Source organism: Prenolepis imparis, unplaced genomic scaffold (assembly GCF_030444845.1).
Source record: "Prenolepis imparis isolate NDT839.2.m4 unplaced genomic scaffold, iyPreImpa1.0 SCAF_14, whole genome shotgun sequence".
NCBI classification, from domain to species: Eukaryota; Metazoa; Arthropoda; class Insecta; order Hymenoptera; family Formicidae; genus Prenolepis; species Prenolepis imparis.
In genome coordinates this window covers 6,582,383-6,596,818 of record NW_028141172.1, presented here as the reverse complement: position 1 = coordinate 6,596,818, position 14,436 = coordinate 6,582,383, and the positions used below count along the sequence as shown (strand labels likewise).

At 22.6% G+C, this 14,436-nt stretch overlaps 1 protein-coding gene and 1 long non-coding RNA gene across 2 annotated transcripts in view; one reads left to right on the top strand and one right to left on the bottom strand.

Annotated features, from left to right (window-relative positions):
- The window catches only part of LOC145945592 (uncharacterized), a 290,305-nt gene that overhangs the window by 225,311 nt on the left and 50,558 nt on the right, over window positions 1-14,436 (bottom strand). The window lies entirely within an intron of this gene.
- On the top strand, window positions 3,665-11,987 carry LOC145945526 (aminopeptidase N-like). The gene is made up of 8 exons (XM_083054587.1): window positions 3,665-3,867; window positions 4,702-5,157; window positions 8,335-8,717; window positions 9,618-9,822; window positions 10,275-10,412; window positions 11,082-11,204; window positions 11,539-11,608; window positions 11,847-11,987. The coding sequence occupies exons 1-8, from the start codon at window positions 3,665-3,667 to the stop codon at window positions 11,985-11,987; spliced, it is 1,719 nt and encodes a 572-aa protein (XP_082910713.1).

Sequence of the window (14,436 nt, the reverse complement as noted above, 5' to 3'; positions counted from 1 at the left end):
CTAATTTCTGGGAAAAAAATATTAATCCAGAATAAGATATTATAACATATTATTTACAACATTTCACTATTTTAATTTTTTTAACATATAATTTTACTACTAAATTAGCAAATTAACGCTTAATTAACACTTTTTAAAGAAAGCAGCTATTTGATGCGTTTATTTGCTAATTAAATTTTCATATTAATATATATTACATAAGTAAAAGTAATGTTTTAAATAATATGTTACAATATTTTAAACTGGATTAATATTTTTGACAGTTATAAACTGATTTCTGTAAAAAAAATATTATTTGCGAATAAGATATTATAGTGTATCATTTTACAACGTATTACTATTTTAATATTCTTAATATATTATTATTTTTAAATTTAATTATCAAATTAACGTTTCATTAATATTTTTTGACAGAAATCAGCTATTTAAGACGTTTATACGAATTTAATGAACGTATCAACGACGCACGAAAATCCAATACCTTAATTATTGATTGTATTGCATAAAAGTATTCAAATGGGATCTGCATTTAAGAACCTACGTTAATCTCTTTAATCATTATTTTAATACGATGTTTGAATTCGCTTGTTCGATAGCAGAACACAAAATTTATTGCAATAAAGTAAGCTAGAAATTTTTTATTCTAATGAATTAAATTTATATGTCAAGATCTTTTCTCATTTCAAACCGGACCTTACTTTAAAAATTAAAAATGCGCCTCATATAGGATATACATATACATATATATATATATATATATATATATATACACACATATAATTCAATTTTAGTATTAATATAAATGTTAATTATATTTATGTAATTTTTATTATATACTCACAAACACAAATGTATATAATTTTCTTTATATTGATTATACTTATAGCACTCTATTAAATATTAATATATTAAATAAATATAAGATATAAAATATATATACTATATATATTTGGGATATAAACATTAATATATTATTTATTAGTAATATTTACTTTAAATGTAATAATTAATATTAATATTAGCATTATTATTTTATATTAATGTTTATGATAATTAGTATTTTGTTATTAATGCATTTTTATAATATTATACATATATTTATTGATTTAATTTTTTGTAAAATATTAAAAGTTTTAATAATAAAATTTTATGTAATTATAATTCCAAAATGCCGAGTGCTAAAAATATATAATTTTATGTTTATTTCGTATCTTCTGAAAAATTTTTCTATAATTTCTTAAATATTATGTATATCATTGTGCAGTAATATTGATGCGAATTTCTCTTTTATGTTACAATTTTTTAATGGTTGGATGAGATAAATAAAATAAAATTAGAATGTATAAATGAATAAAATATTTGAATGTTAATGACGACTAATTTTATCTTATCGTTATTAAGAAGGAAAGTAATATGAAAAGATAAAAACAAAGTAAACTTTTGAACATATTATATTGAACACATTTATGAATTCTAACATTTACTGCGAGAAAAAAAGGAAAAAAAGTAAAAAAATATCATTAAATGTTGTTAAATCTTGCCTCTAAATATGTAAACAAAGTGTAAGCAAAGTTAAATATAAAAAAATCCGCAAAATAAAAAAATAAAATAATAATCTAATAAAGATAGAAGAAAATGTGATATGTTGTACTTGTTTTTTATAAAATTTAATATAATTATCGCTATAAAATAATTTTGTATAAACATTAGAAAAAGTGTAAAAAATAAATTTCTATGAACATGTAATCATTTGATTGGATTTCTTGAATGCTTTTCAAGAAAAATTATTTTAAATATAAAATCAAAGTGTATCTCTCGAGAGTTTAACCATGTATTGACTTTCCCGATCGAGTAACAATCGAATAAGACGCATGTTAAGTATAACCTTGAGAAGAATTATTTACACTATGTATTTCATATTTTGTCATATCGAAACATCGTCAGTTTTCGATGATCCTTGGAATAGGATTGAGGGATACACGGTTAAAATAACGAGTCGTGATTCAATAAACAGGGTAAGTCATGAAATATACACACATTTAGATAAATCTTTTTAAAAAATATGCGAGAGAATTCATGATACATTACCATGCATGAGAGAAATTTATATAATTGCATTAAAAGAATATAAAAACACATTCGTAAACTTGATAATTTTTCAAAATAAACTTGCGAGAAATAAAATATGTTTAGATTTTTTTATTTCAGAGCAGAAAAAGTGTACACAATTTAGATTATTAGCTGGAACTATAGGTAATTAACAATTTAAATATATGTATTTCTGTTTTATTAAACAAAATTTTAAATTAGTATTAATATTTTTCGCGTTTTCGTGTAATTTCTAGAAAAATTTGATTTATATATTTCTCATCATCTGTATTGTCGCTTTTTAAATAGCCTTTGATACAACATATAATTCAAACAGATGTGCACATATTGTACTTATATATATACAAATACATGTAAAAGTGTCGCTATCGTCAACTTTCAAACGATCAAAATTTTAGAAATCAATATATTTATAAAGTCTTTCCGAGAGATATCATCGACAGATAATATAATAAATAAATCTCGAAGAATTATTTTTATTTCACGCTTTAATTACCTTTGCAATCTCTTTAAATCTCGAAGTTTGAAGTCACCAGATCAGTTAAGAAAAAAAATTATAGTCAAATCGAATATTATACAGCTATATAAAACTTAGCAATTTTATAAAATTACAGATATTGTTTTTATCACATAATTAATCAAATAATGCTTAGCAAAACAAAATATATACATATATACTTCTATTTTAATTAACTGAAACTAAGAATCAGAAATTTGTAACAAGAATCGTAAAAGAATTTAACACTTAATTATGACATGATAATATATTTCATCAAAACAATTAATTGTTTAAATGTATGTGTATATGTCAAAAATAATTTTAATATGATAATTACAGAAAGTAGAAAAAAGTTATTTCCGTCGATATAATATAAAGTTAGAATATAAACCATATTATGAGATGCAGAGAAAAATATGACAAAAATATTGAATTTTAATTATTTAAATTTTAACAATTTAAATTTCCCAAAGAATTTATATTTTGTTTTTTACATAAGACTCGTATCAATGTTCTTTACTTTCGAAAAAATTAAATTAATATAATAGAAAACATAAATTTATTAACTTAAGCTTAAGATACATCATGTAATGCAAGTATATAAAACGCAATGTATATAAAAAAATTTTCATAAAAGTTTACAACTGTTTAAATGGATTTTTTAGATTGCTGCAATTTTTTGATATGTTTCCCTTCCCTCGGACAGGAGTCGACAGTTTTACATTTTCCTTATACTTATACTTGTCTATTTTTGTTCTTTATTCTACTCTTAATTAAAATATGTGTTTGCAGATATTTGAAACAAAGATTGACATGATGTTTCTAAAACTGTCATTAAATATTTTATTATACATCGTTGCGATGGTAATGGCATTTTCGTCGAACTGTCTGTTACCGCTTCATTATAACTTGAAGATGAAACTGGGGTCAAGACACATGTTGTGGGGCGATTCCAATATCACAGTTTTTATTAATTGTGAAATGCAAAACCTAACTTTACATGTATCACCTTATATATCTATAATGAAATTAACTGTAAAATCGGCTGATAGTGGAATGATTTATTCACCGAAGTTTACACGTGATACTGCAGCTGAAACTATCATTCTTAATTTCATCGATTTCCTATGGCATGCAAACAACTTATTGTTAGAGTATGGAGTATATATTGTGAGAATAAAATTTTCAAATTTATTAGCTCAATTTACTTCGGAGAAGTTTTTGCGAACTTTGGACCTAAACTATTATGGACATAAAATGTGAGTAAATTTCAAAGTAAATTAAAAATAAGCAATATATATGTATATATAATACATAAACAATATAAAAATATAAAAATTTTATATTATATATATATATATATATATATTCATATATTAAATTTTGTAAACATTTATTATTATATTTAACAAATAATTTCATTATCATCAAAAATTATAATATGCATAATTTTTTTGTGATATGCTTTATATTGTTTTACAATATAAAATATATTAAAAATATAAAAAAATATATAAAATATATAAAAAATTCTAAATAAAATATATTGTTTTACAATTACATGTCGCATATATAAAGTTATTTTTTATGTCTGAATAAGATTATAATTCTTGACATAATATATGTATATTAAGGTTTCTTGGTACTCGCCGCGGCCATGTTGGATTGTGACGTCAGAAGCAAGAAAATACACGTTAAAAATTTTTGCGTGCCATTTTTAGATAAAAAGATATTTTGATGAAACAAACAACTTCAGATGGTTTCAGCACACTTTTAAAATATTCCGAAAACTATCCTTTTCTCTTTATAATTAATGAACAGCTGTAAAATAATTGTAATATGAGGCTCAGTCTGTCCTTTGCACATGCGCATCAGTCATTCTGCCTAACAAAATCTGATGTTTCAATTATTTTACGATTATTGATTGACTGTCAGGGGAAAAGAATAGTTTTCGGAGTATTTTGAAAGTGTATTATTATATTTTAGCTACAAATCAAAAGACATAATAATTCTCCAATCCTTAATAATTTTTGTACCAATAATTGCTGAAAAGTTGTCATTCTCTAAATAAGCATGTCATTAAAATGTCGCAGACTGGTGTTCGCAGTAAACCAGCCGAGAAGAGCCCGAGCATTCTTTCCATGTTTGGACGAGCCGGAATTAAGTGCCACTTTTAACATTTCCGTGGAACATGACAAAATATACAAAGTTTTATCGAATACGCCGATACGAGAATACGAACTTTTGGATACGATGATGATTACTCATTTCCACACGACACCTGCAATATCTCCGAACGACGTAACAATCGTGATGTACGAGTTTGATAATCTGTATCCGGTTCTTGATTCGTCGGAGAATGTGGTCAATATCTGGTGCAGACCGCATTTGGTATCCCACATGAAATTCGCGCAATATGTCGTTGAAAATGTAACTATGTATTTAAAGAAGAATTGGGAGATCAAAAGAAGCGTTCCGAAGGTTGATTATATCGCTATTCCGAATTTTGAGGAGAAAATCTGGCAGACTTGTGGATTCGTATTTTACAAGTAATATATTTAAGAAATAATTATAATTATAATTAATTGAAATATAAAATTATTTATAGTTATTAGAATTTAAAAATACAAAGTTTTGCATTTCTTTACGCTTATTGTTGGAGTTGGCTTATTATTAAACTAAGATTTATAACAGCATTTACTCGATCACCTTAATATCTAATATATTTATAATATAATATTAATATATTTAAAATATTAATTATATAGATTATTTATAAATATTATTTAATATATTTATAAATATAATAAATATATTATTAAAAATATTACTATATTTATAATATAATATTAATATATATACATATTTAAAAAAATATTTTTATATTTATGCCTAAAGTAATTTATATAATTAAATAATTTTAATAAATGATGATGACACATGTGTAATATTATAATAAAATAACTTACATTTATAATCGTGTAATAGTCAGATTTATACGTTTAAAAACTGTTTCGTTATTATATTATCTCAAATCAAGAATTCAAAAAATTTTTAATTAATTTTAGTAATTTTAAGTTATAATGTTAAAAACATATGTTTGTGTTATTATCATTGAATTCATTGTATGAGTATAATTTGTACATTTTTTGTATTAATCAAAAAATTGCTAAAAGATTTATTTTATCACATCGAAAGAAAGATATGTGAAGAATATTGAAAAATAAAATTATCGCTTACTTTAGTTTTGAGAAAGAGCAAGAAAGAGGTATGCACATAAAGTTATACAAAATAATAACATATAATTAACATAATACATTCAATAAATTGGTGCAGAAAACTATTTTTTTGTCTATCAACGTTTATAATTGATCTATTTTTATGCTTAAAATTCTGTTTTAGTTTGACAATTTTTGAATTATCTTGCAACTAATATATGTACAACATATATTAATTTTTATAAATATAAGCAAACTATGCAAGAGCCTAAAATAAAATGTTTTGAAATAACAGCACTATTTACGAATAATTTTCAGCGAAACAGATATTATGTACAATGAAGATATTATCTACAATAAGGAACTACATCCTGCTGAGATTAAAACTACATTAATGCTCTCAATAGTTCATGATATAACATATGAATGGTTTGATAATTTCTTCAATCCATCATGTCGATGTCACTGGTGGTTAAACGAAGGCTTCACTAAGTTCTTTGAAATATATATCATCGATAAGGTTGTATTACATTCATTAATTATAAAAAATTTTTTGTGGATATTGTGACTATATAAAATATTCTTAAATTTTCTTCTCATTTTCGTTTAAAATAGAAGAAATGCTAATGTATTTTTTTTTTTTAATATTTCACAATATCTTATTTATTTAGAAAATATAAACATTACAGAAGCAATAACATATATATTTTAATTATGTACTATAACTTAGAAAAACTTTGCAAGTATATATTTTGGGAAATTTAAAAAATATTTTTTATGTCAAATAACTACATATTATACATAAATATATATAAAGATACTATATAATTATTTAATATTTTGTAATATAAAATAGCAGAATGTTGTTTAGTGTTAAAAAGCTTTGAAATGTTTGAGACAAAAATACACAGTAAAATGTACATATACTTGTAAATAATTAAATTCCTTTATTATAAAATATTAGTGAAAAAAATTTAGACGGCGGCAACCGAATATATATTTATTTGATCAAACCAATCTGTTTGTAGGCCTTTGATGATTTCCGGATGATGGACTTGTTCGTAGTCCAAATTAAACATGAATCTCGTCATTTAAACACTGTATTTTCTATCATTAATATTACGGAAAATGCAAACAATATATCTAAAATTAATTCAATTTTTCTTTTTTCTTACATAGGTATGTATGTATATATTGTATATTTGAATAATAATTGGACTATTATATAATATATCTATCTATTTTTACAAATATTTATTATATATATGTAATATGTATATAAATTTGTAAATATGATTAAACAATAGTTCAAATAAATTGATAACTATAAATATCTAAAAAGAGATTAAAAAGTTCTAATTTTACATTTATTTTCTTTTAATTTAATTTTGTAGTTTTAAGAAAAATATTTTTTAATTCAAAATTAGTTTAGATTTCTTTTTGTACATTTATTTATTCTTAATTTAATTCTTTTATAAATAAAAATTTAATTCTTTTAAATTATATTAGCTAGGTTTTGGAATTCATGAACATTGTGCTTTAAGTTTATTTAATAGTATATAATTATATATATTTTATATTTTTATTATAGGAGCCATATTTTGGCGAATGTTGGAAAGTATACTCCATGATATATTTTGGATAAGTATCAGAACATATTTAAGAATGCAGTAAGTAATATATATATATTATATGTACATCCACACACAAGCATACAGAAATTAAATATAAAACAAATGCCAAAATGGAAACATCCTAAAAAAATAAAAAACATACACTAAATTCATGAAATTGTATCCAATAAATATTCAAACTTGCATAAATAACAAATAAAAATTTCAGAAATTAAATATTTATAAATACTGTTAAAAATTTAACAAAAACAGAAATTAGGTCAATTATAAAAAAAATTAATATATACAAATATTCACATAAATGCACAATTATATGTTATTTTCTTAAATATAACAAATTAAATATTAAGAAACGATTTAAAAAATTAGGGAATTAATTTTTAGAATTAAATTATAATGGGTATAATATTTATTGGTACTATTTTACGCAGTTTATTGATACGTACTTAATTTTGTAAAAAAATCTAGTTTAAGCATAAATATATTTTAAAGTCGATACTTTTTGATCAACAAGAAGAAATTTTTGGTTTTACATTTAAAATAAATAATAAAATGCTAAAGAATTATTATATATGATGCGTTTAATATAATTAGCATTTTGCAATAGTATATTAACAACGAAAGTTATACCATCTCACATTACGCTGTGCTTTCAATGTATTTTTAATATATAATTTATATAATTATGTGGTTTATGAATTTGTAATTTTTAATGCGAAACGAAGTTCATCTAGACAAAATTAATTCTTCAACTATATACAAAAATTACACACCCATTAATAACTTCTGTCTGTGTTTAAGTTTGAAATTGCATCAAAAAGTGCAAACATATATGTATATATTTTGTTAATTGTCGCAATGTCAAATTTTACAGATATTTTTTTTTTAATGTGGACATCCCTGATAATTTATGGAACGTTATGCAGATTGTCAAAGATAATATAAATCCTGAAGAGAATCATTTGAACGCAGAACAGATAATGGATATTTGGACTATACAGGAGACTTTTCCTGCAATAAATGTCACCCGAAATTATACTAGCGATCGAGTGAACATATCGAAAATATCGAAAGACATATTAGATCAAACACCATATTTTATACCTGTCAGCTATACTACGGAAACGAACATCAATTTTAACTTAAGTTTGACAACTATTAAGTATTTTTACTATTTTTTAACGGAGTCAAATCCGGTGTTGGAAATACCCATTAAAAATAAAGATAAATGGATCATTGTCAACATACAACAAATTGGTAAATATTAAATTATAATAGTATTTTTACTAGTATTTCTTATTTTCTTTTGTTATACAAACAAATTATCCTTATTATATATTTCAATTGTAATAATTAAATATTTTTTTTATAAAGATTAAAATTATATTTCACACATTACAAATAATAATATTCTTTTAAGGTTCCTTGGTAGCCGCGGCCATGTTAGATTGTGACGTCAGAGGCGAGAAAATACACGCTGAAAATTTTTGCGTGCCATTTTTAGATAAAAAGATATTTTCGACGAAACAGCACTTCAGATAGCTTTAGCACACTTTTAAAATATTCCGAAAATTATCTTTTCTCTTTATAATTAATCAACAGCTGTAAAATGACTGTAATATGAGGCCCAGTCTGATCTTTGCACATGCGCAGTCACTCCGCATGACAAAGTCTGATATCACAATCATTTTACGATTGTTGATTGACTGTAAAAAAATAGTTTTTGGAGTATTTTAAAAGTGTGCTGAAACCATCTGAAGTTGTTGTTTCATCAAAATATCTTTCCATCTAAAAATGGCACGTCAAAATTTTCAGCATGTATTTTCTCGCTTTTGACGTTACATTTCAACATGATCGCGGCGAGTCAAGGAGTCTTAAAGTATGTTACAATATTGCTGTTAAATTTATACAATTCTGTACATCGCTTAATTTTTTGGAACTTAATTTTTTATTTCAATTAACGGCGTAAAATAATTTTATAATCGATAATATTGTTAAGAAATTTGCATTTTTTACTATAATATACATATATATACACACATGTTTAATTTCTAATACGGCTTAAAATATAAGAAAATAAAATATATACAATTCATAATATTGTTTACTATATTCATTTAAAGAAATAAGGGATAAAATTTATTTGTTGAATAATAGGATACTATCGAGTCAACTATGATCCCGAGAATTGGCGAAGAATTGCACGTTATTTGAATTCTAAAAGCTATACTAATATACATGTTCTTAATCGAGCGCAAATTATCGATGACGCGTTTCATTTTGCGATGGAGAGAAAACTTGATTTTCCTATTTTCTGGGAACTCGCGAGCTATTTATGGCAAGAGAAAGATTACGTAGCATGGTATCCTATGCTAAAAATCTTTGAATCAATATCAAATATATTTTTGTATTCAACATATTATCCTGTATATTTTAAGGTAGGTACTCACATTGTCTATTGTAAAGTTTATTGATAAAATTATGTGTATTTTCTGTGTAATAATAGTTAGAAAATTTTGAATCAAAACGTATGAAATAAATATTAAGATTCTATGTATTTAAACGACATAAAAAAACACAATTATTTAAGAAATTGATTAATTCAGAGCATATTTTAATCACTTACTGAAATAAAATAGTTTTAGTCAATGTATATTTCTTTCGCATATATTATATTTGTTTATATAAATAATAATTATATAAATAATTTAATGATCGCACAGAAAAACTTATTTCCTATACCAAATTGTAGGAAATTTTAAAGATAATAAAAAGCCTGTTTGATAATATAGAAGAATATATGTACAATCAAAGGGTACCCACTGTTAACGATTTTGATGAATATTTAAAACAACAACTCGCAAAATGGACATGTATTGTCGATAATCCTTTGTGCATTAAAATGGCAAAACGTCAATTAGAATTGTATCTACGTGACAGTGGAAAAAATAAGTAAGTGTCTTAATCATTATATTTCTGTGTCTTTTTAAACCTTGTGTTATATTTGATATATTACTTAGGAATAGAAGGCCATATAAGATAAAATATAAATATATAATATATATTTATTGTATATAAAATATGTTTATACTTATACATATATACATTACTTTTCTGACATACATATATATATATATATATATATATATATATATATATAATTTTTGTCCGTATACGGGAAAAATGACATAATAAATAATTGAAAAATAATTGAAAAAATAATTTATGCATTAAATTTTTTAGAAAAAATATAATTTAAAGAAATGAGAGAAGATATCTTTATACATAATCATATATAAAATATGTTATTTATATCTATAATTTTTTTAGATTTTTTAATATTTTAATTTTTTTCAATATAAGAATTAATATAGAACTTATTTTTCCATTTTTCTTCTGAATTTTTCCATTATTCTTTCTGTATCTGTGAACAGACATTATACAAGAGAAAGAAAAACATATATAGACACACTTATTTTATATATAAATATATAATTTTATATATTTATATTTGATTATACTTGAATTTTATTTCTAGATATTTATTAATATATACATATATGTTAAATACTGATAAGAGATATATTAAAAAATAAAACATTTCCTTTTCATATGTCGTAGAATTTTGCTTGGGTGGCAGAGATGGACTTATTGTAATGGTTTAAAGACTGCAAACTTTTCTATATGGATCAATATATGGCAAAAAACATCTAGCCTAAACAAAGAAAAAATTAATAATAAAGTGTTGGAATGCTTTAGTTATGCCAACGATTCCAATATTATCATTTATTATCTGACATTTCTTTTAAAAGCATTTGAAAAAGATCAATTCAAAGATAATAATATAGATGAAACACTAAAAAAAGAGAAAGAACGTAAAATTTATACTTTAACTGCCAACATGTTTCTTTCTACTCTTTCGATACATGCTAAGAATATTACAATGATTAAAAAAATATTGAATTTTTATGACATTTTAAAGCACAGGTAATAACATCTTTTTTATAAAAATATACTGCTTATTTATTATAAAGATTTATTATGTATGTGTGTCATACATACTGTTTTGTTCTTATAGACAAGTTAATGTGAATGTAGCATTAAATGTGATTATTAATAATGTGTATTCCGGGTTCGTATTTGAAGAGGTAAATATACTTATTTATAAAGTTTATATTAATAATTATTTTTTTATCAAAATGTATTACATATCTTATATTGTAATATATATAATGTACGTATGTTTTTTTTCTTTTTTTAGATAATTTATATTATGTCGATATAATTATGTTAACAATTTAAAAAACTTGCATTCGTTTTTCATGATTATTCATTACGAAATTACTGATTAATGAAATATTAAAATTAAAATAATATTTATTTCAGATATATGAATTCGCGAAGAAAAATGTACCACAATTAAATTTGCAACACGTTAAAGACAAGTTAATAGCACGTTCTCGTAAGATAAACGACCAACTAAAATTTCTTCAACGTTTCTATGAGAAGCTCGATACGTCTACTTAATTTATTATAGATGCAAATACAACACATACATCAACAATTATATAGCACAACAACTATAAAGCATCCATTATTTATAAAACGTCCAATTGTGTATTATAAATATTTGAAATAATTTTTTATATATTTATAATGTTTTATAAATGTGTGTGTGTGTGTGTATTATGTATATTGATTATATAACGCTCTATTGAATATTAATACTGAGATATGTATTTAAATAAATAGAAGATATTAAATTTATATATGTATATATAGGTAATGAACAATTAGAATTTTGATGACTTATTATTAATATTTATTTAGTACATTTAATATGTAAATGTAATAGTTAATATTAATATTAGTATTACTATTTTATATTAATTTTTATAAAAATTTTTATAAAAATCAATTTTATAAAAATTAGTATTTTATTATTAATATATTTGTTATATTATGTATAAATTGTTTTTAAATATTTTTTATAATTTTTAATAATTTTTAATTATTTGTAACATAATAAAAATTTTAGTAACGAAATTTAATGTAATTATAATTCCCCAAAATGCCGAATAACAGAAATATATAATTTTATACGTTTATTTTGTATTTTCTAAAATATCTTTTTCTAACTTCTTAAATATATGTATTATATTGTGCAATAATATTGATGCAAATTTCTCCTTTATGTTACAATTTTTTAACGATTGGATAAGATAGATAAAATAAACTCAAAATGTGTAAATGAGTAAAATATGTGTATGTTAATGATAATTACGTAATTTTATCTTATCTTTATTAAGAAGGAAAATAATACGAGAAGATTAAGAAAAATAACATTTACCACCTGAACATATTCTTAGATTATAATTAAATAAAATAATATGAAAGTAAAGAATAAAGCATATTGTGAGTCACCAATTTAACTACAAACATATTGAATTTCAAAATTTAAATTTTTTAGAGCATTAAGAACTAGATGATACTGCGTAAATTTCAAGAAAAACTTATTTTTTGTAAGAAATTAAATGATTATATACAGTGCACAATTTATAAAAATTTATTGTAAGAACATCTCTATTTATGCATATTAATAAAATTTTGAAAAAAATTATTTTTTTATATACTAAAGATTTTTAAAAAAACTGTTTTCAAAAAATATTGTTTTAAATTATAATACGATCCTAAAATAGATGTGTTCTTACCATGAAATTTTTGTACTGCGTAAAGAAGAAATTAAATTGTCGTTCGAAGGATTTAATTGTGTGTTTCTTATATGAAAGCCGTATCAATTTTCCTTTACTTTGAAAAAGTTGAATGTTGCATTATTGATCCCGTATATCATAGAATTTTTAATTCTTCTATATTACATTAGAATAAATATTCAGTAAGAAAATAGAAAAAATGTGAAATGATGTACTTATTTCATACATCATCCAATAAGTTGTAACAAAGAAAGAAATAATTCTTTATAAAAATCGGACAAAAATAAAAATATATTTCTGTTTGCATATAACATTTAATTTCCTGATTAAATTTCTTGAAAATTATTTTAAATTGTAATGGACAAACTGTTTCCCGAGAACTTTTTAACTATGTATAAATTTTTATCGATTTAGTAATGATCGAATAAGACGTTTGTCATGTATAACCTTGAGAAGCTATTTACGTGAGATTATGTATTTCACATGTTATCATACTGCAAACGTCGTCAGATTTCGATGGTCCTTTGAAGAGATAACATCACAATTAAGCAATATATTTTTGGTTAAAGTAACGGCACGTGATTGAAAAAATAAGGTAAGTCAGATACAAAACGTTCAGATTTCTTTGAAATATAATCATATAAAAATATGTAAAGAATTCGCGATTAGAGTTTATAATTAATAAAAGATGTTTTTATTCAATATTTAAGTAAAATTTACATTTCTTTTATTTCAATTATCTTTATATTTTGCATATTGCAGATAACATGAAAATATTTAGATATAAATTGTAACAACATATTAAATATATATAGCAAAACATGTATTTTTGTATTTTGAATATCTCGATTGATCTTAAAATTGAATATATCTAATATAATTCATTGCTGTTTTAAATATGAACTATAAATTAATCAAGAATAAAAATGCTTAGCAAATCGAAAATTATACAGCTATGCAAGACTTTATTTAGTAAATTAATTTTTAAAAAATACAGATATTGTCACATAATCACATAGTTAATCAAATAATGTTTAGCAAAATGGGATATACGTACCTACTTTCCTGTTTCTATTTTAATTATTCAGAGTATTGAGCATGAAGCAAATGCGTATCTTTTTCTTAAATTTCTGTAATTTTTAAAAATATGTTTTCCTTTTCTTACTGGAATCGATAATTTTGCATTTTTTGCATTAAGGTTCCTTCCCCGCGGCCATGTTAGATTATGACGTCAGAGGCGAGAAAGCACACGCTATCATTTTACG

What these genes read in the sequence shown, in the direction of transcription:
- LOC145945526 (XM_083054587.1), top strand. Translation starts at nt 3,665, where the DNA reads ATGATTTATTCACCGAAGTTTACACGTGATACTGCAGCTGAAACTATC. An exon ending in TGTCAACATACAACAAATTG is followed by an intron (nt 8,718 to 9,617) that starts GTAAATATTAAA and finishes GTTGAATAATAG; the next exon opens with GATACTATCGAGTCAACTAT. An exon ending in GAAAAAATTAATAATAAAGT is followed by an intron (nt 11,205 to 11,538) that starts GTTGGAATGCTT and finishes TTGTTCTTATAG; the next exon opens with ACAAGTTAATGTGAATGTAG.